General features: G+C 44.6%; 2 protein-coding genes across 2 annotated transcripts in view; both read left to right on the top strand.

The window, feature by feature from the left end:
• Window positions 1–7,698, top strand: part of LOC139463668 (pneumococcal serine-rich repeat protein-like) — a 35,733-nt gene extending 28,035 nt beyond the window's left edge. Inside the window, exons 2-5 of the mRNA XM_071244925.1 lie at window positions 1,694–1,775; window positions 4,067–6,435; window positions 6,497–6,845; window positions 6,887–7,698. Coding sequence (XP_071101026.1) covers window positions 1,694–1,775; window positions 4,067–6,435; window positions 6,497–6,845; window positions 6,887–7,698 — 3,612 coding nt within the window. The remainder of the gene's footprint in view (window positions 1–1,693; window positions 1,776–4,066; window positions 6,436–6,496; window positions 6,846–6,886) is intronic.
• A 448-nt stretch (window positions 7,699–8,146) lies between these two features.
• Window positions 8,147–11,748, top strand: LOC139463667 (vitelline envelope sperm lysin receptor-like). The gene is made up of 2 exons (XM_071244924.1): window positions 8,147–8,699; window positions 11,699–11,748. Exons 1-2 carry the CDS (start codon window positions 8,147–8,149, stop codon window positions 11,746–11,748), a joined length of 603 nt encoding a protein of 200 aa, XP_071101025.1.
• The last annotated feature ends 16,206 nt before the right edge of the window (window positions 11,749–27,954 follow it).

Here is a 27,954-nt window from a genome sequence, read left to right as displayed (position 1 = left end):
TCTAGTGTGTCGTGCCATGTCCTGTACAATGTTCACATCATGTACAGTGTGTCACATCATATAGAGTGCGTCATGCCATGTCCAGTGTGTCATGTCCTGTACAGTGTTCACATCCTGTAAAGTGTGTCCTGTACAGTGTGTCCTGTACAGTGTGTCATGTCCTGACCAATGTGTCACATCCTGTACAGTCTTTCATGCCATGTCATGTCCAGTGTCACATCATTTACAGTATGTCATGACCTGACCAGTTTTCACATACTGTAAAGTGTGTCACTTCCTGTACAGTGTGTCATGTCCTGACCATATGTCACATCCTGTACAATCTGTCATGTCATGTCATGTCATGTCCAGTTTGACATCATGTACAGTGTGTCATGTCCTGACCAGTGTGTCACGTCCTGTACAGTGTCCTGTCCAGCAAAGTGTGTCACATCTTGTACAGTGTGTCACATCCTGTAAAGTGTGTCATGTCCCGTAAAGTGTGTCACATCATGTCCAGTGTCCAGTGTCACATCATTTACAGTATGTCGTGTCCTGACCAGTGTGTCACATCATGTAGAGTGTGTCACATCCTTTACAGTGCGTCATGTCCTGTACAGTGTTCACATCCTGTAAAGTGTGTCACTTCCTGTACAGTGTGTCATGTCCTGACCAATGTGTCACATCCTGTACAATCTGTCATGTCATGTCATGACCAGTTTGACATCATGTACAGTATGTCATGTCCTGACCAGTGTGTCACGTCCTGTACAGTGTGTCATGTCCAGCATAGTAATGTAATGCCCTGTCCAGTGTGTCATGCCCTGTCCAGTGTGTCATGCCCTGTCTTGTGTGTCATGTCCTGTTTAGTGGGTCATGTCATGTCCAGTGTGTCATGCCCTGCCCAGTGTGTCATGTCCTGTCTAGTGTATCATGGTCTGTCCAGTTTGTCATGTCCTGTCTAGTGTGTCATGTCATGTCCAGTGTGTCATGTCCTGTCCAGTGTGTCATGTCATGTGTGCGGTCGGTAAATAATCGAGTCTGGACCAGACAATCCAGTGATTAATGTCATGAGCATCGATCCACGCAATTGGGACCGATGACACGTATCAACCAAGTCAGCGAGCCTGACCACCCGATCCCGTTAGTCGCCTTTTACGGCAAGCATGGGTTGCTGAATCTTCACGGGTCCCGTGGAATGTGTCCTGTCTAATAAGTCTTGTTATGTCTGGTGTATCATGCCCTGTCCAGTATGCCATGTCCAGTATGCCATGCCCTGTCCAGTATGTCATGACCTCTCCACTATGTCCTGTCCAAAATGTCATTTCTAGTGTATAATGTACTGTCTAGTGTGTCATGTTATGTCTAGTATGGCATGTACTGTCTTGTATGTCATGTACTGTCTAGTATGTCATGTACTGTCTAGTATGGCATGTACTGTCTAGTATGGCATGCCCTGACAAGTATGTCATGTACTGTCTAGTATGGCATGTACTGTCTAGTATGGCATATCCTGACAAGTATGTCATGTACTGTCTAGTATGGCATGTCCTGTCCAGTATGTCAGGGCCTGTCTAGTATGTCCTGCCCTGTCCAATATGTCATGTACTGTCTTGTATGTCATGTACTGTCTAGTATGGCATGTACTGTCTAGTATGGCATGCCCTGACAAGTATGTTATGTCCTGTCTAATGCGTCATGTCCATCTGTCCAGGTTGTCCTGTCCAGTATGTCAGGGCCTGTCCTGTTTGTCCTGTCTAATGCGTCATGTCCATCTGTCCAGGTTGTCCTGTCCAGTATGTCAGGGCCTGTCCTGTTTGTCTTGTCTAATGTGTTATGGTGTTTCTACTGTGTCATGTCTTTTCCAGTATGCCATGCCCTCTCTAGTGTTTCATGTCATGTCCATTATGTCATATCCTGTCCAGTGGAATGTGTCATGTCCTGTCCAGTTTGTCGTGTCCTGTCCAGTATGTCCTATCCTGTCTAATACGCCATGCCATGTCTAATGTGTCATGTCACGTGTATCATGTCCTGTGTATCATGTCCTGTCTAGTGTGTCATTTCATGTCCAGTTTGTCATTGCTTATCCTGTCATGTCCAGTAGGTCATGTCCAGTATGTCCTGTCCTGTCCTGTCCTGTCTAGTGTGCCATGTCTTGTCTAGTGTGCCATGTCTTGTCCAGTGTAGTATGTCCTGTCTAATGTGTCCTGTCCTGTCCTGTCCTGTCCAGTATATCATGTCGTGTCCAGTATATCATGTTCTGTTCAGTATGTCCTGTCCTGTCCAGTATATCATGTCCTGTCCAGTATGTCCTGCCATGTCCAGAATATCATGTCCTATCCAGTATATCATGTCCTGTCCAGTATGTCCGGTCCTGTCCTGTCCGGTATATCATGTCCTGTCCAGAATATCATGTCCTGTCCAGTATGTCCTGTCCTGTCCAGTATGTCCTGTCCTGTCCAGTATATCCTGTCCTGTCCAGTATGTCCTGTCCTTTCCAGTATATCCTGTCCTGTCCAGAATATCATGTCCTGTCCAGTATATCATGTCCTGTCCAGTGTATCATGTCCTGTCTAGTGTGCCATGTCTTGTCCAGTATATCAGGGCCTGTCCATTGTGTCATGTCCTGTCTAATGTGTCATGGCCTGTCCAGTGTGTCCTGTCCTGTCCAATATAACATGTCATGTCTGGTGTGTCATGTCCTGTCTAATGTATCATGTCCTGTCCAGTTTATCATGTCCTGTCTAGTGTGCCATGTCCTGTCCAGTATATCAGGGCCTGTCCATTGTGTCATGTCCTGTCTAATGTGTCATGGCCTGACCAGTGTGTCCTGTCCTGTCCTGTCCTGTCCAATATAACATGTCATGTCTGGTGTGTCATGTCCTGTCTAATGTATCATGTCCAGTCCAGTTTATCATGTCCTGTCAAGTATGTCATGGCCTGTCCAGTATGCCATGTCTTGTCCAGTGTGTCATGTCCTGTCTAATGCGTCATGTCCTGTCTAATGCGTCATGTCCTGTCTAATGCGCCATGTGTAGTCCAGTATGTCATGGTCTGTCATCTCCTGTCATGTCCTGCCTAGTGTGTCATGTCCTGACTAGTGCGTCATGTCCTGACTAGTGCGTCATGTCCTGACTAGTGCGTCATGTCCTTTACAGTGTATCATGGCCTATCATGCCCTGTCTACTGTATCATGTCCTATGCAGTGTGCACGTGTTAACACGGTTCATGTCCTGTCTGGTGTGCCATGTCTTGTCCAATGTGTCATGTTCTGTCTAATGCCCCTAGTGTGTCATGTCATGTCCAGTGTATCATGTCCTGTTTAATGCGCCATGTCAATCTGTCCTGTGAGTCATGTCCTGTCCTGTCCTGTCATATCCTGTCATATCCTGTCATATCCTGTCATATCCTGTCCAGTGTCTCAGGTCCTGTCTACTGTGTCGTGTTCTCCTGTCCAGTATGTCATGTCCTGTCCACTATTTCATGTCCTGTCAAGTGTGACCTGTCCAATGTGTCATGCCATTTCCAGCATATATGTAAACACTTAAATGTAGAAGTATTAAGTGCTAAATTGAATCGCATTTGTTGCCTCAGGTTAATGACACTATTTTGACAGCAGGCGACCCATGTCGATGTTCGGTACACGAGACTGCGACTGAATACGGATTGCGGCTCTACATCTGATGACATAAGCGTGGTTACAGTTGGAAATAAATATGACGCGGACGAACCCCATGTGTCAATGGTGTGGATTGGATGTGTCGAGGGAGTTAGAAAGTTCAAGGAAGACTACAACGACAGACACAACAACATCCATTATATTTTTTATGCAACAATACAAACAACAGGTGTAATCCTACCGTGCACTTTTCCCGGCCCTTACACCGTACCAGGTACAGATATACAGAGGTATAGAGCGATTGTGACTGTTTACTGGTCAGATCACCGATATTCACTGTTTCAGATAACATGTGATTTAAAACCACTCACGAACACTACCACTGCCATGACGCCGGGTAGAATTTATCCAGGGACCCGTGGGTCAACCTCACCGGATGCAAGGCTGATCCATGAATATTATTCAAAGCCACCGACTGTGCCAACTCGTTCTTCAAAGCCACCGACTGTGCCAACACGTTCTTCACAGCCACCGACTCTGCCAACACGTTCTTCAAAGCCACCGACTTTGCCAACACGATCCCCAAAGCCACCGACTGTGCCAACACGTTCCTCAAAGCAACCGACTGTGCCAACACGTTCCTCAAAGCCACCGACTTTGCCAACACGTTCTTCAAAGCCACCGACTGTGCCAACACGTTCCTCAAAGCCACCGACTGTGTCAACACGTTCCTCAAAGCCACCGACTGTGCCAACACGTTCTTCAAAGCCACCGACTTTGCCAACACGTTCCTCAAAGCCACCGACTGTGCCAACACGTTCCTCAAAGCCACCGACTGTGCCAACACGTTCTTCACAGCCACCGACTCTGCCAACACGTTCTTCAAAGCCACCGACTTTGCCAACACGTTCCTCAAAGCCACCGACTGTGCCAACACGTTCCTCAAAGCCACCGACTGTGCCAACACGTTCTTCACAGCCACCGACTCTGCCAACACGTTCTTCAAAGCCACCGACTTTGCCAACACGTTCCTCAAAGCCACCGACTGTGCCAACACGTTCCTCAAAGCCACCGACTGTGCCAACACGTTCTTCAAAGCCACAGACTGTGCCAACACGTTCCTCAAAGCCACCGACTGTGCCAGCACGTTCCTCAAAGCCACCGACTGTGCCAACACGTTCTTCAAAGCCACAGACTGCGCCAACACGTTCCTCAAAGCCACCGACTGTGTCAACACGTTCTTCAAAGCCACCGACTGCGCCAACACGTTCTTCAAAGCCACCGACTGCGCCAACACGTTCTTCACAGCCACCAACTGTGCCAACACGTTCCTCAAAGCCACCGACTTTGCCAACACGTTCTTCAAAGCCACCGACTCTGCCAACACGTTCCTCAAAGCCACCGACTGTGCCAACACGTTCTTCAAAGCCACCGACTCTGCCAACACGTTCTTCACAGCCACCGACTCTGCCAACACGTTCTTCAAAGCCACCGACTTTGCCAACACGTTCCTCAAAGCCACCGACTGTGCCAACACGTTCCTCAAAGCCACCGACTGTGCCAACACGTTCCTCAAAGCCACCGACTGTGCCAGCACGTTCCTCACAGCCACCGACTGTGCCAACACGTTCTTCAAAGCCACAGACTGCGCCAACACGTTCCTCAAAGCCACCGACTGTGTCAACACGTTCTTCAAAGCCACCGACTGCGCCAACACGTTCTTCAAAGCCACCGACTGCGCCAACACGTTCTTCACAGCCACCGACTGTGCCAACACGTTCCCCAAAGCCACCGACTGTGCCAACACGTTCCTCAAAGCCACCGACTTTGCCAACACGTTCCCCAAAGCCACCGACTGTGCCAACACGTTCCCCACAGCCACCGACTGTGCCAACACGTTCCTCAAAGCCACCGACTTTGCCAACACGTTCTTCAAAGCCACCGACTGCGCCAACACGTTCCTCAAAGCCACCGACTGTGCCAACACGTTCTTCAAAGCCACCGACTGCGCCAACACGTTCTTCAAAGCCACCGACTGCGCCAACACGTTCCCCACAGCCACCGACTGCGCCAACACGTTCTTCAAAGCCACCGACTCCGCCAACACGTTCCTCACAGCCACCGACTGTGCCAACACGTTCCCCAAAGCCACCGACTGTGCCAACACATTCCTCACAGCCACCGACTGTGCCAACACGTTCTTCAAAGCCAGGGACTCCGCCAACACGTTCCTCACAGCCACCGACTGTGCCAACACGTTCCTCAAAGCCACCAACTGCGCCAACACGTTCCCCAAAGCCACCGACTGTGCCAACACATTCCTCACAGCCACCGACTGTGCCATCACGTTCCCCAAAGCCACCGACTTTGCCAACACGTTCCCCAAAGCCACCGACTGTGCCAACACGTTCCCCAAAGCCACCGACTTTGCCAACACGTTCTTCAAAGCCACCGACTGCGCCAACACATTCGTCAAAGCCACCGACTTTGCCAACACGTTCTTCAAAGCCACCGACTGCGCCAACACGTTCTTCAAAGCCACCGACTGTGCCAACACGTTCCCCAAAGCCACCGACTGTGCCAATACGTTCTTCAAAGCCACCGACTCCACCAACACGTTCCTCACAGCAACCGACTGTGCCAACACGTTTCCCAAAGCAACCGACTGTGCCAACACGTTCCCCAAAGCCACCGACTGTGCCAACACGTTCCTCACAGCCACCGACTGTGCCAACACGTTCCCCAAAGCCACCGACTGTGCCAACACGTTCCTCACAGCAACCGACTGTGCCAACACGTTCCCCAAAGCCACCGACTTTGCCAACACGTTCCTCAAAGCAACCGACTGTGCCAACACGTTCCCCAAAGCCACCGACTGTGCCAACGCGTTCCTCACAGCCACCGACTGTGCCAACACGTTCTTCAAAGCCACCGACTGTGCCAACACGTTCCTCACAGCCACCGACTGTGCCAACACGTTCCTCACAGCAACCGACTGTGCCAACACGTTCCCCAAAGCCACCGACTGTGCCAACACGTTCCTCACAGCAACCGACTGTGCCAACACGTTCCCCAAAGCCACCGACTTTGCCAACACGTTCCTCACAGCAACCGACTGTGCCAACACGTTTCCCAAAGCCACCGACTTTGCCAACACGTTCTTCAAAGCCACAGACTGCGCCAATACATTCGTCAAAGCCACCGACTTTGCCAACACGTTCTTCAAAGCCAACGACTGCGCCAACACGTTCTTCAAAGCCACCGACTGTGCCAACACGTTCCCCAAAGCCACCGACTGTGCCAATACGTTCTTCAAAGCCACCGACTCCACCAACACGTTCCTCACAGCAACCGACTGTGCCAACACGTTTCCCAAAGCAACCGACTGTGCCAACACGTTCCTCACAGCCACCGACTTTGCCAACACGTTCCCCAAAGCCACTGACTGCGCCAACACGTTCCTCACAGCAACCGACTGTGCCAACACGTTCCTCAAAGCCACCGACTGTGCCAACACGTTCCTCACAGCCACCGACTGTGCCAACACGTTCCCCAAAGCCACCGACTTTGCCAACACGTTCCTCACAGCCACCGACTGTGCCAACACGTTCCCCAAAGCTACCGACTGTGCCAACACGTTCCTCACAGCCACCGACTTTGCCAACACGTTCTTCAAAGCCACCGACTTTGCCAACACGTTCCTCACAGAAACCGACTGTGCCAACACGTTCCCCAAAGCCACCGACTGCGCCAACACGTTCCTCACAGCAACCGACTGTGCCAACACGTTTCCCAAAGCCACCGACTGTGCCAACACGTTCCTCAAAGCCACCGACTGTGCCAACACGTTCCTCAAAGCCACCGACTGTGCCAACACGTTCCTCAAAGCCACCGACTGTGCCAACACGTTCCTCAAAGCCACCGACTGTGCCAACACGTTCTTCAAAGCCACCGACTGCGCCAACACGTTCCTCAAAGCCACCGACTGTGCCAACACGTTCCCCAAAGCCACCGACTGTGCTAACACGTTCCTCAAAGCCACCGACTTTGCCAACACGTTCCTCAAAGCCACCGACTGTGCCAACAAGTTCCGGTCCTAGTACATTTAGGCCTCAAGAGAAAGAGGATTTTATCGTGCTGATTGTCCCTCACTGTGGTAGCAGTATTCAAGAAGAAGCATGGATAAAAATTGTAACAGACATTAATCTTCACATCGTTGGTGTCTGCAAGGATAACAGAATTGTTCCTTTTACTTCCAAAGACGGAATACACTTCATGCTCCCTGTCTTCTACAATGGGGCGAATTCGGCAGCTGATCAGTGTGTGTTTGAGAAACGCAAGAATTCTAAAACTTATAACCTTCTAATTGAGATATCCCGTGGTAAAATAAAACAATACATACACACTCGAAAAAGCGATTACCAAGTTACATGTACCTTTGAAGCTTTAGCAAACAAAACGAGTTTGGTATCACGAAGTTCATGGCGTCGCATTGCTCCAAAGGAACTGCAGTCTCATCAAGGAGTTGAGGCATCCTCTAAAATAACTATGGAGGTGGTCGACATTCTCAATCACCAAGTGTCCCGGCTTCTGCTGGGTAAGAAGATACGACTCAAACTGAACACAAGCGGAGCAGCAGGGGAGCTTGGACTTCGCCCCTCCTCGTGTGACATGGTGGGCAGTGACACGGGCCACAGGTACGCCCTGCTGAGGGCAGGCTGTGGGGATGGGATTATCTTCCCCAGGAGGAGTGGCTTCATCTCATATGGCCTGGAAGCATTTAGTCCTTACTTTGAGTCGGTTACACTGTCAGCAGAGTCATATCTTAAGTTTGAGTGTAATTTTACACTTTGTTCCTCGATGTGTGGTGGCAGCTCCTGTGTGAATGAGAGAAGGAGAAGAAATGACATGGAACACGGCCACTCCGACATGCGAAAGAGCACGAAGAAAACAGCAAACATTATCACAGTGTTCACGACCATTGGTCTTGCCAAGTCTCTCGCCTCCAGCATCGGTCATCCCTTTAACTCTCTTGAGATATCGACAACGCCCGAACTGAGCACTACGGCATCATGTTCGACAGTGACTGCACCTAGGGGAGGTAACAGACAGCATGGAAAGTTTTCGCCACTAGTTGCTTTGGCGTTACTGGGTTTTGTCTTGGTTATCTCCCTTGTCGTTGCCGTGTATCTTTGCCGGCAAAGGTCTTTTCGCTACGTTGAGATTCGCAGCAAAGGGTGAAAATAAAAGAGGCGATTGGTGATTTGTGTTGTTCGGTGACTTCAAAGTAGAAAGGTCCTTAGGGAGGACGGGAATGGAAGACGGCGTTGCTCTATCGGCAATATTTCAGCCATATGGTGAGGTGAAATTGGGTTTAACGTCGCGTCCAAAATTCTTGCACTTATATAAGGACGTGCATGCACGTGTGTGTGGCTGCTTGTATTAGTCCGGACTGAGGCCGATTTATAGTGCTAGCCCGCTGAGATACCATGCCACAGTTTAACATGAATACCCCACTCAGACACAGTATACTGACTCCGAGCCGACCAGTCCTTGTTTAAGCCCCTTAATGCCGAGCGCCAGACAGGGTAACAACAAGTACCATCTTTTAACGTCTTTTGGTATGACGCGGCCGGGCATCGAACCCCGGACCTTCCGCTCTCCGGGTGGACGCTCTACCACTAGACCACGGAGGCAGTCTCAGCCATATAATGACAGCCTGCATTTTCAAACATCAGATATACTTATGGAGACAAACAAGGAAACGGTTATTGGTGAGTGCATGTTGCGTTACGCCGGATCAGCATTTGTGTCTGGCAGCACCGTTTAGTTGAGTAAGACAAACCTGTGATAGTGGATATGGATAGTGAAACAGGTTATTCCTACTCTCCTTGTGACTTTGGTATCCAACACAACGCAAGCATGAAGTACTTCCGAGGATCACCATTTCCGGTGATAAATGCATACATGTACACTACAATAGCGCCCCACGGTTTCAAATGTTAGGGGTGACTATGCTGGTCGAAAGAGGCGACTAACGGGATCGGGTGGTCAGGCTCGCTGACTTGGTTGATGCATGTCATCGTATCCCAATTCCGTGGATCGATGCTCATGATGTCAGTCATTGGATTGTCTGGTCGAGACTCGATTGTTTATATACTGCAGTCATATAGCTGGAATATTGCTGAGTGCGGCTTTAAACAACAAACACACACACAAACAAATGTTCGAGTGCTACATCTCATGTTGTATTGCCCTCCCTAAAATGTCCTCAGAAATCTATATCGTCCTAAGCTGTATTGCGAATATCCTTCAAAGTGAAAACATATATATATATACACGAGTGTGTTTGGGGATGGTAAATATCCTGTATTGGGAATAAGCGTTGTATTTAGAGAGCCTTGGCGTCTCAAGGATATGCCAATGAGAATCTGTTTTTTTAACGTGCATCCTCCATTGGCAAAAGGTTCAAGGTCATCCATGTAAATAGGTAAGTAATGGGTGTTGGGCATGATAACCCTCCTCCCTGGTTAGCAAAAAGCTTTCATAGTGACACAAATAAACCGCAAAAGAATAAAACAATCTCCCTGAAATATTCCTCTTCTAATAGAAGTCCGAAGTCACCACCTGCTAATCATCATTATTATTATTATCTACGCATTCTCACTCAACATATATTTTTTATACACATATGAATGAAATACTGGAATTTATCAGTGACGACAGATCAAGTTATCAGTAACTAGTGACTGATATAAACAAGGTGCCGAAACTACTTTGATCCTGAATCAAAACATTACGTTTACGTCAGATGCCGACTGTCTCAACCGCAGGTGCATAACTTCTCTTCAACTGACCACAGGAACTTTTTGACGAGTTTGATGTCTGGAAATAACATCTATGGCAATGTTATTATCAATCTTGCGCCGGACATGCTTCGCTAGACATTGGGCACAACTGGCGACAGCGAGACGTACCGACGAGGCGAGAAGCGCCCGCTTGAATTTTCCGAGAATTGAACTTTCCTAATTTAATTCATGACAGCAAGCAACAATGTTTCAGTTAAATTGTCCGGGGTTCTATAAATGTGTTTATGTCAACTTTCATACTTATCTGCGAGAAAATATGATCAAATTTGGCGGATTTTGTAAGCCTCGAGAGCGCTCAGCTGATCGTTCGACATGGTCACAGTACTATGGCAGTGAATGATGTGATAGCCAAACACACGCTACGGGTGAGAGACGTTTATTTCGCCAATGGATCTGTCACATATTTATCTATATAATATGTAGTATCTAGTATCTACACCCTGAAACATATTAAAGGAAGGATAAGTAATATTAACAATATACATAATGCAATCATCGACATCACAGTATTACAAACCGTTTACATTACAAACACATCTTCTTCATATATTAGTTGTTACACTGTACAATGATCTGCTAACTGATGTAAGAACCAAATAGAATAATTATTTATATTTTAACTAGGTGTAAAGAGATTATAAATCTCTTTCAAAATACATACATATACATGTCTTTACGGGTGTGATACACTTATGTGTTACACAAACATAGAAACTGACTATACAAGTTATTATGTGCCTACCCTGTGGGTGAGACTGGGGCGTCTTAAAATTAAAGCTTCCCGACTAGCGCGACAACTTGTAATTCCGGATATCTTAATAAAACATATACTTTTATAACAATGACTAATACAACTATTTAAATACACGTTAAAATATTTCTCCGGATCCCGTATAGTACAGACTGTATATTATACAGAACTGATCACAAACGCATTTAAAACATAGCCTATTCCATAAAACAACGCATACACTCTCCCTCATACATACAAGAATAAAGAGAAAGAAAAGTGATATATTAGTAATTACCAAAGCTTACATTTATTAGTCTTGTTTGCCACATTTATTTAAATAGATTGTAACTGAGAATATGATCATATTAAACACGTTTAGGTAAGTTTAGTATTATAGGTTTAATATACTGCAACATTTAACTGCAATAACATACAGTACAAATCTATATCAAACTAACCTGATTTTAGATGATTTCACTTGTCAACTTGTCTGTGCAGGAAATGTGTGCAGACTGAGAACATGCAGTGAGACAAAGGGTCAACTTTGAGGTTTAGCTTGGCCAGTCAGTTGAGCGCGTCATGGCTTGGGTTTGTTAAGGCTTACAACATGAAGGACACATTAAGAATATTTAATCTATCTTAACAAATGATTAAACATAAAAGTTGAACACTTAAAAGCAGATACTGGAGGTGAATAAAATAAATATGTACAATGTTGAATCTGTCACACAAGCATACACGAATATTGGGCCAACATTCTGGCGCAGCCCACCATTTCTTTCGGAAGTTAGACAAATGCATCGCAGTTGTTCAGTTTGGATTTTAAGCAATTATTTTTTTCCGTGCATATCTGTTTTATTGTAGGATGATGATTTGTATCAGTAGGCTGGATATATCTGTTTGGTATGGAATACTGTAAGGGACATTCTCGCGAACTCGCATTCTCGCGATCTCGACCTTTGGAAACGAGGTAAATATGCCCAACACACGAGAATGCGAGATCGCGAGAACGCGAGATTTGGCCAAAATCTCGCGTTCTCGCGATCTCGCATTCTCGTGTTTTTGGTACATAGCACTTTTTGTCAAAAGTCGACAACGCGAGAATGCGACATTTGGACATGATGCAAAATCTCCTAATCTCGCAATCTCGACTTGTTAAATTAGGCCACAAAAACACGAAATCGCGAGAACGCGAGAATGCGACATTTCATTTTCTCGCGATCTCGCGTTCTCGTGTTCTCGCGTTTTAGACGCTGTCCGTGCGCATGCGTAATATCATAAGGTCAAGGCCCATGCGCACGTTAGTAGTCCTTTGGTCATGCTCCTTTCATGCTCTTCATTCTCCAAGTAGCATTTAGCAAACTTATGACTTGAGCTTGGAAATGCTATGTAATTTACATAAACAAAGTCTGAGTCATCTCCCGTTGTTACAGTTTCCTATGTACTTTATAATAAAACCCTCAACATGCTCAATATGATTTACAAAAGAAATTGTGTGCATGAATCTCCAATGATAGTGAAAACATTAATGTGTCCGAAAGCTGGTAACAAAACTATCACCGTCAGTGAGTGAGTGAGTAATATTGCTTAAAGCGCATCAGCAGTACTACAGTTACAGAAATAATCACAGGCCAGTGAGTTTCTCCATGAGGCAATTCTGTACACGGCTAGCATATTCATGAAAGGCAAAATTCTCATAGACAAATTTAAAATACAAAATTAACTATCATATTTTCATCCGCTCCAACCTGACTACAAAACATCCTGCTTTACATTATTTTATAGTAAAATGGATAAAATTATCATTAAACCGCCCGCATGTTATCATAAATGAGCGGGCCACTGTTGAAGAAATAAACGACGAGTGGGCGGTACAATACAACACTGCAGGGAGAATAAACCATGAGGGGCGAGTGTTTTATTGTACAATAAACAACAACCACGAGTCGTTTAATGATTATATGAGATATCAACATTATGTACAGCCTCTTTACGGAGGTTGATTAAATGTACAAGGTTTAAAATTATTTACCCCTATTTAAGGTGGGTATTCCCGCATATGCTCACACAATCCTCAGGTCGATTACACGTACCTTTTCTCCCAAAACCGATTGTCATATTGTAACCGAGGATTGTGATGGAAAATACAATTTCAAACATAGGCTACGGGTGTGAGTGTCTATTGCCAGAGTAGATAATGACATCCTTTAATGTACAAAACAATAACATTATAAAGACAATACTGCACAGGTTTCATACACATACATATTCACACATTCATTCGTTTCATATAAACGTACGTCTATATTCTGTACATGAACATGAACTTAATAATCAATGATATACAAAATCATTATCTTAACCCTATAATAAACAAACAATTCATCAAGGGCGATAACTCGATCCCGACATCACTCATAAGATAAAATATAAATCTAGTCCATGTTGTAAAATACACTTAACATTATAAATACAATTACCACTTTCTTGAAACTGCTGTATTTATTCAGTAACACTATTTACAATTCATATTTCGAGACACAACAAACATGTAAATTACCCGTACCCTGTGGGACACTGGGATGTTTATCGTCTTCATGCAACCGCCTTTCAAAAGAAAATGTTTCTTCTATGGAGAGCAACCAGACGGTCTCTTCCCTCTCACATCTAACGTCATCAAACTCACTGCGATAAAAATTTACAAGATCACAATCGAATCATCAGAAATAAGGTCATGATTAATCGTATAATACTGCCCGCTTTGTTCTTCAATGATCTTAGCGATTAAACGTGTAGTCATCAATAGAGTAAGTGAGAGAGTTGGGTTTAACACCGCTTTTAACAGTATTCCAATTATATCACAGCGTGTCAGCTTAATATGAGAGGAAAGCCCGAAGTGATGCAGGTCTTAGACGTTTACCTCTTCCATGAAGCCCACGAGAACGGCGAATCTGGATTCGAACCCACAATCATAGGTTTCGGGCGTGCCCAACTGACGCAACTCTGCACAGAGAATCGCGGCGCCTCAGACGACTGGGCCACCCTAACGAGTGTTGATATATTTGATGTCAGACCGCCGTCATATAGCTGGAATATTTCTGAGTGCGGCGTTAACAACAAACAAACAAACAAAATCTTTCTGAAAAATACCTTTAGGCATCCATGTTGGTTATTTGACTGTTAGTTGTCAGACAATATTTGTCAAATTCAGTCAGTTCACAGGCAAGAAACGGAGAGTGTTCTTGACTTTATTATGTTACCAGTCTACACATATATTTCTGTATGATAAAAAGACTTGGAACATTTGCATTCTGACATTGTCAAAAGTCACGTGATTTTGAGCAGCCATTTTGAAATAAACTGCATTAATTTGCAAAGCAGAAATTTCTATGAACGTTGTGGTTCATCTCGTCGTTTTGATGTTAAAAGACACGAGCGTGAGATTTTATTCATCATCCAACATCATTCTTCCAACTTTTTCAGTTTGTAGACAGTAATAAGATGTTGGATACAATGGTTCGTGCGCACCTCAGTTCACGCCGCTGCACGCGAGTTTACCGTGAGTGAGTGAGTTTGGTTTTACTGCGCTTTTAGCAATATTCCAGCAATATCACGGCGGGGGACACTAGAAATGGGCTCCAAACATTGTACTCATGTCGGGAATCGAACCCGGGTCTTCGGCGTGACGTGCGAACGCTTTAACCACTAGGCTACCCGACCGCCCCGAGTTAACGGTGACGAATTACCTTACAAAATAGTTACATATAAACTGTATAGGCAATTAGCAAAAAACACGAGAACGCGAGATCGCGACACTTGACAAATGTCGCAATCTCGCGTTCTCGCGTTCCCAGGTTCTCGTGTTTTTGAAAATTAGTTACATATAACTGTATAGGCAATTAACACAAAAACACGAGAACGCGAGATTGCGACATTGGTCAAGTGTCGCGATCTCGCATTCTCGCGTTCTCGTGTTTTTGAAAATAGTTACATATAACTGTATAGGAATTAGCACAAAAACACGAGAACGGGAGAACGCGAGATTGCGACATTGGTCAAGTGTCGCGATCTCGCGTTCTCGCGTTCTCGTGTTTTTTGAAAATATTACATATAACTGTATAGGCAATTAGCACAAAAACACGAGAACGCGAGATTGCGACATTGGTCAAGTGTCGCGATCTCGTGTTTTTGAAAATAGTTACATATAACTGTATAGGCAATTAGCACAAAAACACGAGAACGCGAGATCGTGACACTTGACCAATGTCGCAATCTCGCGTTCTCGTGTTTTTGAAAATGGTTACATATAACTGTATTAGCAATTAGCACAAAAACACGAGAACGCGAGATTGCGACATTGGTCAAGTGTCGCGATCTCGTGTTTTTGAAAATAGTTACATATAACTGTATAGGCATTTAGCACAAAAACACGAGAACGCGAGAACGCGAGATTGCGACATTGGTCAAGTGTCGCGATCTCGCGTTCTCGTGTTTTTGTGCTTGATTGCCTGTACAGTCATCTTGTGGCTCAGTCGTCTGAGTTGTCGCAATTCGTTGTGTAGAGTTGCGTCCCTTGGATGTGCCAGAAACCTACAATGGTAGGTTTCCTCCCATTTTAAAGGGGCACTGATCAACAGCAATGCCCCGAGACTGGTTGTTGTCTTTGTCATTGTTTTCCCCCCGTGAGTATCCGGATGATATAGCAGATAGACTAGTTCGCGACCTGTGCTGCGCCATTCGTAAGCGCATGTATCGCTTTTATTAATAGTTTTTCATTGTGGGTATATTGTTTAGCCAAAATGTATAAAGTTTCACGAAGGCAATTTTTGCAACGCCTAAATATTCAGTTAATTTACAAATTGACTGAAAATCGGTCAATTTATGTTATTGTTATTACGAATTCCAAACATTTTTATGTTTTAATTTAATCACCCAGTGACTGAAAATGATAGGATTAAATTAAAGAAAACGAAATTCAAAATACGTTTCTATAGTTTTGGCTTCTAATACTAGCGGGGCGGTCGGGTAGCCTAGTGGTTATTGCTGAAATAGTGCTAAAAGCGGGGTAAAATCAAACACACTCACTCTAATACTAGGATAAATAGTCTATTTTTAAGCCCTTTTGAACCTCTTAAAAATTGTTAGTCAATCTGGACTTGGATTCAGTCAATTTCTATATTACTGATATATTTAGACATTTTATAAATTGCCTGAGTGAATCACATTTTACACATTGAGTGTAACACACACGTATACACGCCTACAGGTACAAGAGGAACAAAAATGATTCTATCCAATGCAACAGCAAATGAATGAAAACAAAATGCAAATTTCATAATAGTTTTATGTATACATTTGGGCACCTTCCATTGTTCGAGGAATGTATCCGTGAACATTCACATATAGGAACAATATCCCATACGTCTGCAGCTGTACAAATAAACTTTTTCGACTTCACATGGCTCTGTTACATTCAAATGTTTTAAAATATATACATATAGCGTTTCTGGATATTATAACCCGTGTTCGTTTCTCAACTGATCACTAAGTTTGTTTCAGATGTTTCACAAAGGTGTCTAGTCTCATCGGTCAGCTGAGATAGCACGTGTGACAATTATGTTCATGATGTCCATGGTGCTTTAAAAATATCCATGGAGTTAGAAAGCAATGAACAATCAATAAACGTATTATCGGCTAATCCTTTGAACCAAGTATGTTGTTTTTACATCGGCACTTCACGCCATGATATGAGTGTATTCCGTCTGCTTTAGTAAACGTACACATGTAAACACTTATAAATCCACTGTGCAAGATAACAGTGATTAATCAATGAACGTATTTTCTGTGGAACTTTTGATGGCGAGGAATGATCCGTTTACAAAAAAAGTAAGTGAACTGATCAATCCTCTTGCTGGGCTGCGACGTGAATATTACATAACATACATTTCACCTCACTTCAAACCTGGATTCAGATGAAATAATTACCCCAGACACAAGACATGACAGATGGGAACCGTTGTCAGGTAATCTGAGTAGTGCTACCACTAACTATACCTGTAATAGGTTCATTAACTGAGCAAAGACACAGGTGTAGGGTTATGCGAGAAAACGTGGATAACAACAAGAGATAGGAATCGTATTATCAGCGCAATCCAAAATCCGAAAATGCTTTCACTGCTGGGATAACATTTTTTTCAAACTATAAAAATAAACTGACGGCCAAAAGAAACGTTACCAACGATATTTCTAGGATAAAATATGACCAACACAAATTGAAGCAGCAATAACAATTGTATTGTAGAAATTCGTCATTCAGAACCGTAAAATTGCTAATTCAACAACAAAGTCCTTGACCTCCAACAGGGACATTTCTTGACAAGGGGTCATTCGTCCAGTATTCGATCAACAACATTGGTTACAACTTTAAGGTGACGACGCCCCAGACCGTTCAATACGGGATATGACCTCCATGAGCGGCAATGCATCTTCGAATGCGGCGTCGAACCTAGTAGACAAGCGTCCTCACATCGACCGCAGGTATCCGATTCCATTCCTCACGGAGGGCAACGATCAACGCTTGTCTCGTAAAGGGAGGATGTTGACGTTTCCGAAGACGACGCCCCAGCTGGTCCCAGAGATGTTCTGTGGGTGACAGATCTGGTGATCGAGCTGGCCACGGCAGGACAGTCACGTTGTTTGCGTTGAGGAAGTCTCTAGTAATACGGGCTTTATGGGGTGTGGCGTTATCCTGTTGGAACACCGTCCGTTGTTGACGCTGGATGAAAGGAAAAACCACTGGCCGTAAGATATTGTCAATGTAGCGTTGTCCTGTCAGATTGCCTTCGATGATGAGAAGTTCCGTCTTCTCGTTCCGGCAAATGCCGCCCCAGACCATCACACTTCCGCCCCCGTAAGGTTCAACCTCCTGGACACAACAAGGAGCCGTACGTTCACCACGTCGTCGATAAACTCGCGTCCGCCCATCAGGTTTGAAGAGTTGGAACCTGCTCTAGTCACTAAACAGCACTCGCCGCCAATCCCATCGCTGAGTTTGCCTGCACCACGTCAATCTGGCACGTCGATGTTGACGGGTCAAGGTCATGCCCTTGAAAGGGCGATAAGCCCGGAGACCATAATGTCGTAGTCGTCTTGTCACTGTTTGTCTGCTGACCGGATGTCCTAAGCTGTTGGCAGCTGATGACGTCACAGTAAGAAATCTGTTCCTCGGATGAAGTACCCGTAAAAAGCGGTCATCCTGCGGGGTCGTGACCTTTGGTCTGCCACTCCGTGGTCTGTCTGCGGTTCTGCCAGTCTGTCGGAGACGTGCGACCAGTCTGGTAATGGTCATCTTGGAGCAGTTCATGTTAATGGCAACCGCTCTCTATGTCGCTCCTATCTGCAGCATACATATGCCTCTCTCCCTCTGGACAGCGTTCAGTCTTGGCATGTTCGTTGGTGTTAATCATCGCAACCAATGATAGGGAACAGATCCGTGCGTAATTTATACCCGGGATTGCACGATAATTTGGGAAAGAATGTTTTATAAAAATGCTGAAAAACACCAATATTTCCCCAAATCCGTAAAGCACGTGTAAAAGAACGACAGAGAACATGAAGGCTGTATTCGTGAAATGTGTTCTTTACTGTTTTTGAACAGTTTCAGTTTTGTTTCAGTTTTGTTTCAAAGTGGTAAATCAGTTAATGTTGGTAACGTTTCTTTTGGCCCTCAGTTTATAACCATCTGGGGTATTTCCAAATAACGACATCCGATGAGCTTCCATCGTTCTTTTTGTCCGTTTGTTTAGGCTGACGTTATTAATTAACATGCGCCCTGTGTCTGAGATTCAGAGATTATAGGTAACCAATCAGTGTTCTTGAACACGGTAGTCCAGTCTCTTGTCACGCTCAGTTGCGTCAGCGAGCTCATCGGCAGATAGTGAGCCCCAGTTGGCAGTGTTAGACAGCCGAGAAGAAGATCAGTGCCCCTTTAAACTTCCAAGCCGGGATATAACTGAAATATACTGTTCAAAGCAGTGTTAAGCAAAACTCAATCACTTATTCAGAGCCATGCCGGTCCCCCAGGCTTGATATTGGGGGTACTTTTCCAGTATAAGCATGCCTGTCATTTGGATGTTAAGGCTGCAATAAGTTAATAGTTACAGTTTGATTGATTTTTTAAAAACATGGGAGACAGGAGACATTTAAATTTAACGTTTTATTTTGTTCTTCTCGACTTACTTTAGGCATATGTGTACAATTGCTGTCGACGGATGCGATTCACATGCATCATGTGTGTTCAGTAGGTTCTACGTGTACGGAGTATTTTATCAGGTAAAGAAAGTAGGAACACTCATATTAACGATACTTCTATTTCTAGGAATTTGAGGGCATTAGAATAATGTAAGGCAGGATGTTTTGTTGTCAGGCGGGAGCGGATGAAAATCAATTAATTAAAGTAGCGAATATGGTATCGTATAAAAAAAAATTGAAAAAAAACATCGGACAATATCATTTTATCCTAATGCTACAAATCTGTGAGAATTTTATTTTAATAAATATTCTAGCCGTGTATAAAATTGCCTCATTGAGAAACTCTCTGGCGTGTGATTATTTCTGTAACTCGTAGGCGCGAATAGCTGCAATACTGCTGATGCGGCTTTAAGCAATATTACTCACTCACTCACTGACGGTGATAGTTTTGTTTCCAGCTTGCGGACACATTAACGTTTTCACCATCATTGGAGATTCATGCACACAATTTCTTTTGTGAAATTATATTGAGCATGTTGAGGGTTTTATAATAAAATACATAGGAAACTGTAACAACGGGAGATGACTCAGACTTTGTTTATGTAAATTACATAGCATTTCCAAGCTCAAGTCATAAGTTTGCTAAATGCTACTTGGAGAATGAAGGGCATGAAAGAAGCATGACCAAAGGACTACTAACGTGCGCATGGGCCTTGACCTTATGATATTACGCATGCGCACGGACAGTGTCTAAAACGCGAGAACGCGAGATCGCGAGAAAATGAAATGTCGCATTCTCGCGTTCTCGCGATTTCGTGTTTTTGTGGCCTAATTTGACAAGTCGAGATTGCGAGATTAGGAGATTTTGCATCATGTCCAAAGTCGCATTCTCGCGTTGTCGACTTTTGACAAAAAGTGCTATGTACCAAAAACACGAGAATGCGAGATCGCGAGATTTTGGCCAAATCTCGCGTTCTCGCGATCTCGCATTCTCGTGTGTTGGGCATATTTACCTCGTTTCCAAAGGTCGAGATCGCGAGAATGCGAGTTCGCGAGAATGTCCCTTACAGCATTCCATACCAAACAGATATATCCAGCCTACTGATACAAATCATCATCCTACAATAAAACAGATATGCACGGAAAAAAATAATTGCTTAAAATCCAAACTAAACAACTGCGATGCATTTGTCTAACTTCCGAAAGAAATGGTGGGCTGCGCCAGAATGTTGGCCCAATATTCGTGTATGCTTGTGTGACAGATTCAACATTGTACATATTTATTTTATTCACCTCCAGTATCTGCTTTTAAGTGTTCAACTTTTATGTTTAATCATTTGTTAAGATAGATTAAATATTCTTAATGTGTCCTTCATGTTGTAAGCCTTAACAAACCCAAGCCATGACGCGCTCAACTGACTGGCCAAGCTAAACCTCAAAGATAATGTTAAAAGCGGCGTTAAACCCAACTCACTCACTCACTCTTTATAACTTAGAGGGGGCACGGGTGGCCCAGTCGTCTAGGGCGCCGCGATTCGCTGTGCAGAGTTGCGTCCCTTGGGCACGCCAGAAACCTATGATTGTGGGTTCAAATCCCGGTTCGCCCCCATTATGTTTCTAGGTTTTGTCAGCACCATACCCGTGCTCGTGGGTCTCACCAAAGTGGTAAACGTCTGAGTCCTGCATCACTTGGGGCTTTCCTCCCACATGACACGCCGCGATATAACTGGAATACTGTTAATAGCGGCGTTAAAGCAAACTCACTCACTCACTATAACTTAGAATGTTTAGCTTTCCGAATAGTATTGTGTGAACTGTTCAACGGGGAAACATCCCATTACAGCTTTTAGTGTGTTGGCGAGTTCAGTCGTACTGTGAGTTACTACATCGAAGTGAACTGGAAATAATCAAGTCTGAGCCAGAACAAAAGTAGTAGATAGCATGAGTACAGACACGCTGCCCGGGCACGCTGCCACACAATCAGCCAGGGCCGACAACAAAGCGCTTTAAGAAGTTAAACTGCCATACGAAATCGCCAACCAAGAACTGCTAGGTATCATCGGAGTCTGGCAAGAAGAAAAGAAGCAACGCCTCTACAGGGTCAGTATCGGGTGCCAAGAACACAGCGACTCAAGGCCCTAAACATCTTCCTGGAGACGGCGTGTTCACTAGCATGTATGAAAGCGTGGAATCTAGGCTTTGATAAATAGGCTGGTGGACGCTCTTGCCTCGGGAAGATGGTCCAAGTTAGGAAGGTATTGGAGTTGTAGGGCGACATGGACCATCTGTTGCGCCCAACACAACACATGACTTTAAACAAGAACAAAGTGAGTTAAAAAAATATGATGATCAACCAATCTGCTTCATGATCTAGTTTGTATTTTGAAACCTATGTGAACAGTATTCAAGATAAAAACAGATCTAAAAATACCCTTTGAATTGGCCTTAAAGCCAATGCACAATGTATGAACATCATACCACAGTTTCCCGATGCAGACACGAAGTCTCGTATACCCAAAATATGTTGGAGCCTAAAAGTGTATCCAGAGAAAATAAGCTGTCTTTCTCAGGTACTGCATTTTTTAGATTTAGTCTGATATGATTGTGGCCTGGGCATTCAAGTCCAAAAAGGCTTCACACATCGTAGTGATTACCTACAGGGGATGCTTTTTATCACCGATACAAGGGCCAGCTTTAACCCACATTGTCCTAGACAATGTCTGGTATTTAGGATTCCTCACGTTTCTTTCGAAAAGATCCAAGGATTTCCTTGAAATTTTGCACTCGCAGAAAAATAACTACGTGCAATTCTGTCAAAATATTTGATTTTTCAACGTTATACACCACTATCCCACATGAACCAAAAGTAAAACTTAATTCCTTGTTCCATGTGGCTTTTGTCACTACACCATAGATATAATTACATATCTATTTTCAGAGGTTCAGGACAATGCCAAAAATGAAAGCAAATGTCATTTGACGTTTACTGAGAAACAATATATCAAATATTGGGCTTCCTTATTGATAACATCTATGTAAAATTATGGGATAAGATATTTAGGCAGGACCAAGGCATCCTCATGGACACTGGATGTGCTTCCCCTTCCTGCTCAATCTGTATCTTCATGTATGTGGATCGGGACTTTAGCTAGGATTGGCAAAGTGAAAAAAAGGTAATTTGACTAAGAAGTTGAACTTAAGCTTCAGATCCATCGACGATCCGATATCGTTCAATAACCATGAAATAGCTAATACCCGTCCACTGATTTACCATTCTGGCGACTCGTGATGATCCGGGGTAGAACATGTCTTCAGCAACCCATCCTTGCCGTAAAAGGCGACAATGCTTGTCGTAAGAGGCGACTAACGGGATCGGGTGGTCAGGCTCGCTGACTTGGTTGATACATGTCATCGATCCCAGTTGCGTGGATCGATGTTCATGATATCATTCACTGGATTGTCTGTTCCAGACTCGATTATTTACATACCGTGGTCATATAGCTGGAATATTGCTGAGTGTGGCGTTCAACAACAAACAAAAAAGTCTGGCACCCGTGAAGATCCGTGTTAGAATAACTCTTCAGCTACCAATGCTTGCCGTAAGAGACGACTATGCCTGTAAGAGGCGACTAACGGGATCGGGAGGTCAAGCTTGGTTAATGCAAGTCAAAGGGTGTTGATCGATGCTCATGTCAGTCACAGGATTGTCTGGTTCAGGCTCGATTACTTACAGACCTCCGTCATATAGATGGAATATTGCTGAGTGTGGCGTTAAACAGTAAGAGACCAGCGAGACGCTTCGTCTGTTTCATATGTAGGTCTGTGCATAGACAATAATTATACTGAAAAAACACTTAAAAGTTTCCACAAGACTGGCAAATGGTATTAGTGAGTGAGTGAGTTAGTTAGTTGGGTTTCACGCCGCTTTTAACAATATTCCAGTTATATCGCGGCGTGTCAGCTTAATGTGTGAGGAAAGCCCGAAATAATGCAGGCCTCAGACGTGTACCTCTTCGGTGAAACCCACGAGCACGGGTATGGTGCTGACAAACCGAGAAACATAATCGGGGCGAACCGGGATTCGAGCCCACAATCATAGGTTTCACGGCGAATCGCGGCGCCTTAGACGACTGGGCCACCCGTGCCCCCTCAAATGGTATTACTGACTGAAGTCTGGTTTAGAAAGATGATGTTTTGAGGCAGACAAATACCTGAGTGAGTGAGTATGGTTTTACGCCGTTGTTAGCATTATTCCAGCAATATCACGGCGGGGGACACTAGAAATGGGCTTCACACATTGTACCCGTGTCGGGAATCGAACCCGGGTCTTCGGCGTGACGAGCGAACGCTTTAACCATTAGGCTACCCGACCGCCCCGACAAATACCCGACAGCCATAGTCAATCCCTGATGTAGCAATGCTCTATATAGCAATGATACCCCCATTCCACTTGGCAACGCTCTGAGGGAGCGCCATAGATCTCATTTTTCGGCGATCTCGGGGCACTTACGATATGATTACGATCAGATAGCTGATCATTTTGCGATCCATGCGATCCGATAGCGACTTGAAGACCCTTGATCATGACCAAACAACCCCGAATGTGTCGATCTTGCACGATCAGATCGCGCTCCTTTTGCGATCCATTGGCGATCATCGTGATCTTATGCGCTCCACTCTGATCGCGATCTAGGCGACCTATGGAGATCATTAGCGTGAGTGAGTGAGTGAGTGAGTGGTTTTACGCCGCTTTGTAGCATTTTTAAAGCAATATACCGGCGGGTGGACACCAGAAATTGGCATCACACATTGTACCCATGTCGGGAATCGAACCCGTGTCTTCGGCGTGACGAGCGAACGCTTTAACCACTAGGCTACCCGACCGCCCCAGATCCATTAGCACTCAATTATCGCTCTATGGGGTCCGATCCTATAAAAACTCGTTGCGTTCCGAGGCCTGGACACTCGCCCAGTGCACACGTGTCCATCCAAGCTCGCTTACCCTACAAGCATGAGAGACCTCGCCAAGTCTCTGCCAAGTCTCTGCCCCTGCTGGCTTACCGAGTTGGGGACTACTCCCTCAAGACTTCCTATAATTCTTAAACCTCTACTCTCTCCATCTCCCTTGACCTCGGCCAAAGCTAAGGCTAAGACCAAGTCTCAGGAAAAACCCACCCCGGCCCCTACCCTTTCTGCACCACGCCCTGTTCAGGCCTCCAAGGGTAAAGAGGTGAGGTGAAATGGGGTTTAACGTCGCGTCCAAGATTATTGCACTTATATAGCGATGTGCATGTACGTGTGTGTGTTTGTGTGGCTGCTTGTACTAGTCCGGACTAATGCCGATTTATAGTGCTAGCTCACTGAGATACCATGCCGCAGTTTAACATGAATATCCCACTCAGACACAGTATACTGACTCCGAGCCGACCAGTCCATGTTTAAGCCCCTTAGTGCCGAGCGCCAGACAGGGTAACAACAAGTACCATCTTTTAACGTCTTTTGGTATGACGCGGCCGGGTATCGAACCCCGGACCTTCCGCTCTCCGGGCGGACGCTCTCCCACAAGACCAATGGGGGTATAACATCGATTATTTATCAGCACCTCACTTTGTTTTGGCAATGCACTTCAAATTATTTACAACCTCCTCACATTTGAGAACCCCATGTTAATCTCTGATCAAAATATACACCAAATAATTTAAACAAGTGTACAGATTCACTTTTGTGGTCACTAAGATGCAGTTCTATTTATGGAGGCATTTTGCGTAGGGGTCATCGAAATAAATTTTGACTGAAATCTTAAAGCCCCACTTAGAACATCACACAGTGATGTAGTATATTTTAATGGTAAATCAGTGAAAAAGTTATTCGTCAAAATATTGAAAAGCACAGGGCTAGTAGCACAATGGCCTACCTTTTTCAAATCAAATGCATACCCGAAAGGTCCTGACCAATGCGAATTGACTAGGCTTTTTAGAAATAAATCTGAACATGTTGACTTTTATCCCTAGATTATGTCTTTGTAAAAGAAGTCCTTGTCTCCAGATCATACATGCCTCTTTAATATCGGGGAAGACGCACAAGGTACTCTCCTGAACGTCCCTTTCTGAAGCCTGACCGATTGCATAAAGTTTCGGAACACCATCTTCCCGAGACAAGGGAGTTAACTGACTAAAAGTCCAGTTTCCACCCTTGCCGAACTACGCTGGAATTCTGGAATTAGTTTCTGCTGGATTTACGAGCCTATGCAATCCAATCAAAATCGCGTAACGAACAAAACATCCTGTTCGTAAACATGGATTTCAGCGTGCATATGTCCGTCGACTGCAACATTTTTAAAGCATGTGTACCGTGGACTGGGCTTCGACAGCTATTTTGCAAATCTTTTCATGTTTTTAATCAAGGAGCGCAAGTGATAGGTTGGCAGGGACCAGTTCCAACCCGGAATCCCAATATGCATGTTCAGTGTATTCAGTAAGAACATCCAACTACAGTCCGTTTGACTCGAAATCCAGAAAAGTGTATGAAACGTCAATACGGTACTTGACCATGAATACCCTGTACCCAACAAAATCTGATTTTTTTTAATTTAAGACCCATGACGGATGAAATTCTTTAAGAAACTATCATGTAATTTTGTATAGAAATGTGTACATGACACGTAGGGGGGACAAACCGTGGAAGGCACAGCGCAAGCACGCATGCACTGCACGTTCTGTGGTAGGGGAAATGACAGAGCGTTAGAGGGACCGTCTCATGATCATTTCAGTCGCAATCTGACTCGCTCATGCCATAGATCTCGTCGTCGGAACTGCTGGTGACTGAACCGACTGCCACTATTATAGGTTGGACTGTTGCTGGCCGTAGTCCATCTCGTGACCAATAACGTGGCTCTATCTCGTCAACGACTGTGGCTACACAACGCCTCCATGTTTCTACTGTTACCCGACCAAGGGATTCCTTTACGAGTTTTTCAACGTCTCGTAATTTGAACGTTGTGTTCGATTGTCCAACGTCACCCTTGACGATGCCCCATACCAACTCGATTGGATTCAGGTCGCAGTGATAAGGTGGCAGTCGTAAGACAGCGTGACCCTGACCCTTGATGTAACTGTCAACTTTATACACGGGGTCAGGTTTCATAGTTTTGATGATTTCATAGAGCTGTGGTTTCGTCGCTCGAGAAGGAAAGGTAATGTTCCTCCGTTGCAGCCAAGTAACCATGTCTCCTTTACGGTTATTAGAGGTTGGAGTCTTGTTTTCTGGATCCTGCACACTATAATACGGTGCATTGTCCATGACAATGAGAGACTTGGTAGGCAAAGCAGGACTGATTTATCTTTCACCCACTCCAGAAATACATTGCCGTTCACTTCTGTGTGGTAGTCCCTGTTGTCTTTGGCTTTAAAGACGAGGTCACAGTCTGGGAGAAAACCCTGACTACCAGAACCAGCATGGAGAACTATGAGTCTTTCACCCTTTCCCATTGGCAACTTTCTACCAGACTCCTTAAAGTCACCACCGGGGACCCACTGACTGCTGGCTGTGTGTGACGCATTTACCCATGTCTCATCTAAGAAGACGGGCTCATATCCTTCACGTTTCTGCTTGATGGTACGATGGTAATGATTTCGGAGACGAACAATGTCAGACCGTTCACACAACAGCCCTATTTTCTCCAGTTATCTTTTTGTATTTGTAACCAAATGTATGCAACAGCTGCCATAGTTTGTACTTTGTGACACGTAAATCATGGTCAGTTTCAAGGTTTTTCTTCAAAATTCCTAGGGACAGGTACTTATTTTCTGAGTGCAGTTTAACAATTGCACGTCGGACTTGATCCCTCTGAAAACTGTCGTGGTTTTGACATGTTCCCTACCGCCTTGGCCCGACTATTTGTATCTCGACTAACATTTTTAAGTTTCTGAGGGGACATACCAAGAGCTTTTGAAGCTCGTTTCAAGAATGTATTAATTGCATAAAAAGGCTTTGCTCTTTCTGCTTCACTTCTAAATAGATCATACACATTCAACATCAACTGTTTAACATCTGCTGAGTAGCGCATCTTGTCATCGAATGAACACGGTCACTGTGTAGCACGTGCAGACCGCGCTTGCGCTGTTCCTTCCACGGTTTGTCCCCCTACGTGTCATGTACACATTTCTATACAAAATTACATGATAGTTTCTTAAAGAACTTCATCCGTCATGGGTCTTAAAATAAACAAAATTCAGATTTTGTTGGGTACAGGGTATTCATGGTCAAGTACCGTATTGACGTTTCATACACTTTTCTGGATTTCGAGTTATTTTGCAATTCATCGTTCTCATTTGGAGTCAAACGGACTGTAGTTGGATGTTCTTACTGAATACACTGAACATGCATATTGGGATTCCGGGTTGGAACTGGTCCCTGCCAACCTATCACTTGCGCTCCTTGATTAAAAACATGAAAAGATTTGCAAAATAGCTGTCGAAGCCCAGTCCACGGTACACATGCTTTAA

Source organism: Haliotis cracherodii, unplaced genomic scaffold (assembly GCF_022045235.1).
Source record: "Haliotis cracherodii isolate W230 unplaced genomic scaffold, xgHalCrac1.p SCAF_16, whole genome shotgun sequence".
In the NCBI taxonomy this organism is placed as follows: domain Eukaryota; kingdom Metazoa; phylum Mollusca; class Gastropoda; order Lepetellida; family Haliotidae; genus Haliotis; species Haliotis cracherodii.
The sequence above is the reverse complement of the archived record's forward strand: the minus strand, read 5'-3'. Positions and strand labels throughout refer to the sequence as shown.

Coding starts and splice junctions, on each gene's coding strand:
- LOC139463667 (XM_071244924.1), top strand. CDS start 8,147: ATGGAGGTGGTCGACATTCTCAATCACCAAGTGTCCCGGCTTCTGCTG. Junction 8,700..11,698: donor AGTGACTGCACCTAGGGGAG/GTAACAGACAGC, acceptor TTGTCTGTGCAG/GAAATGTGTGCAGACTGAGA.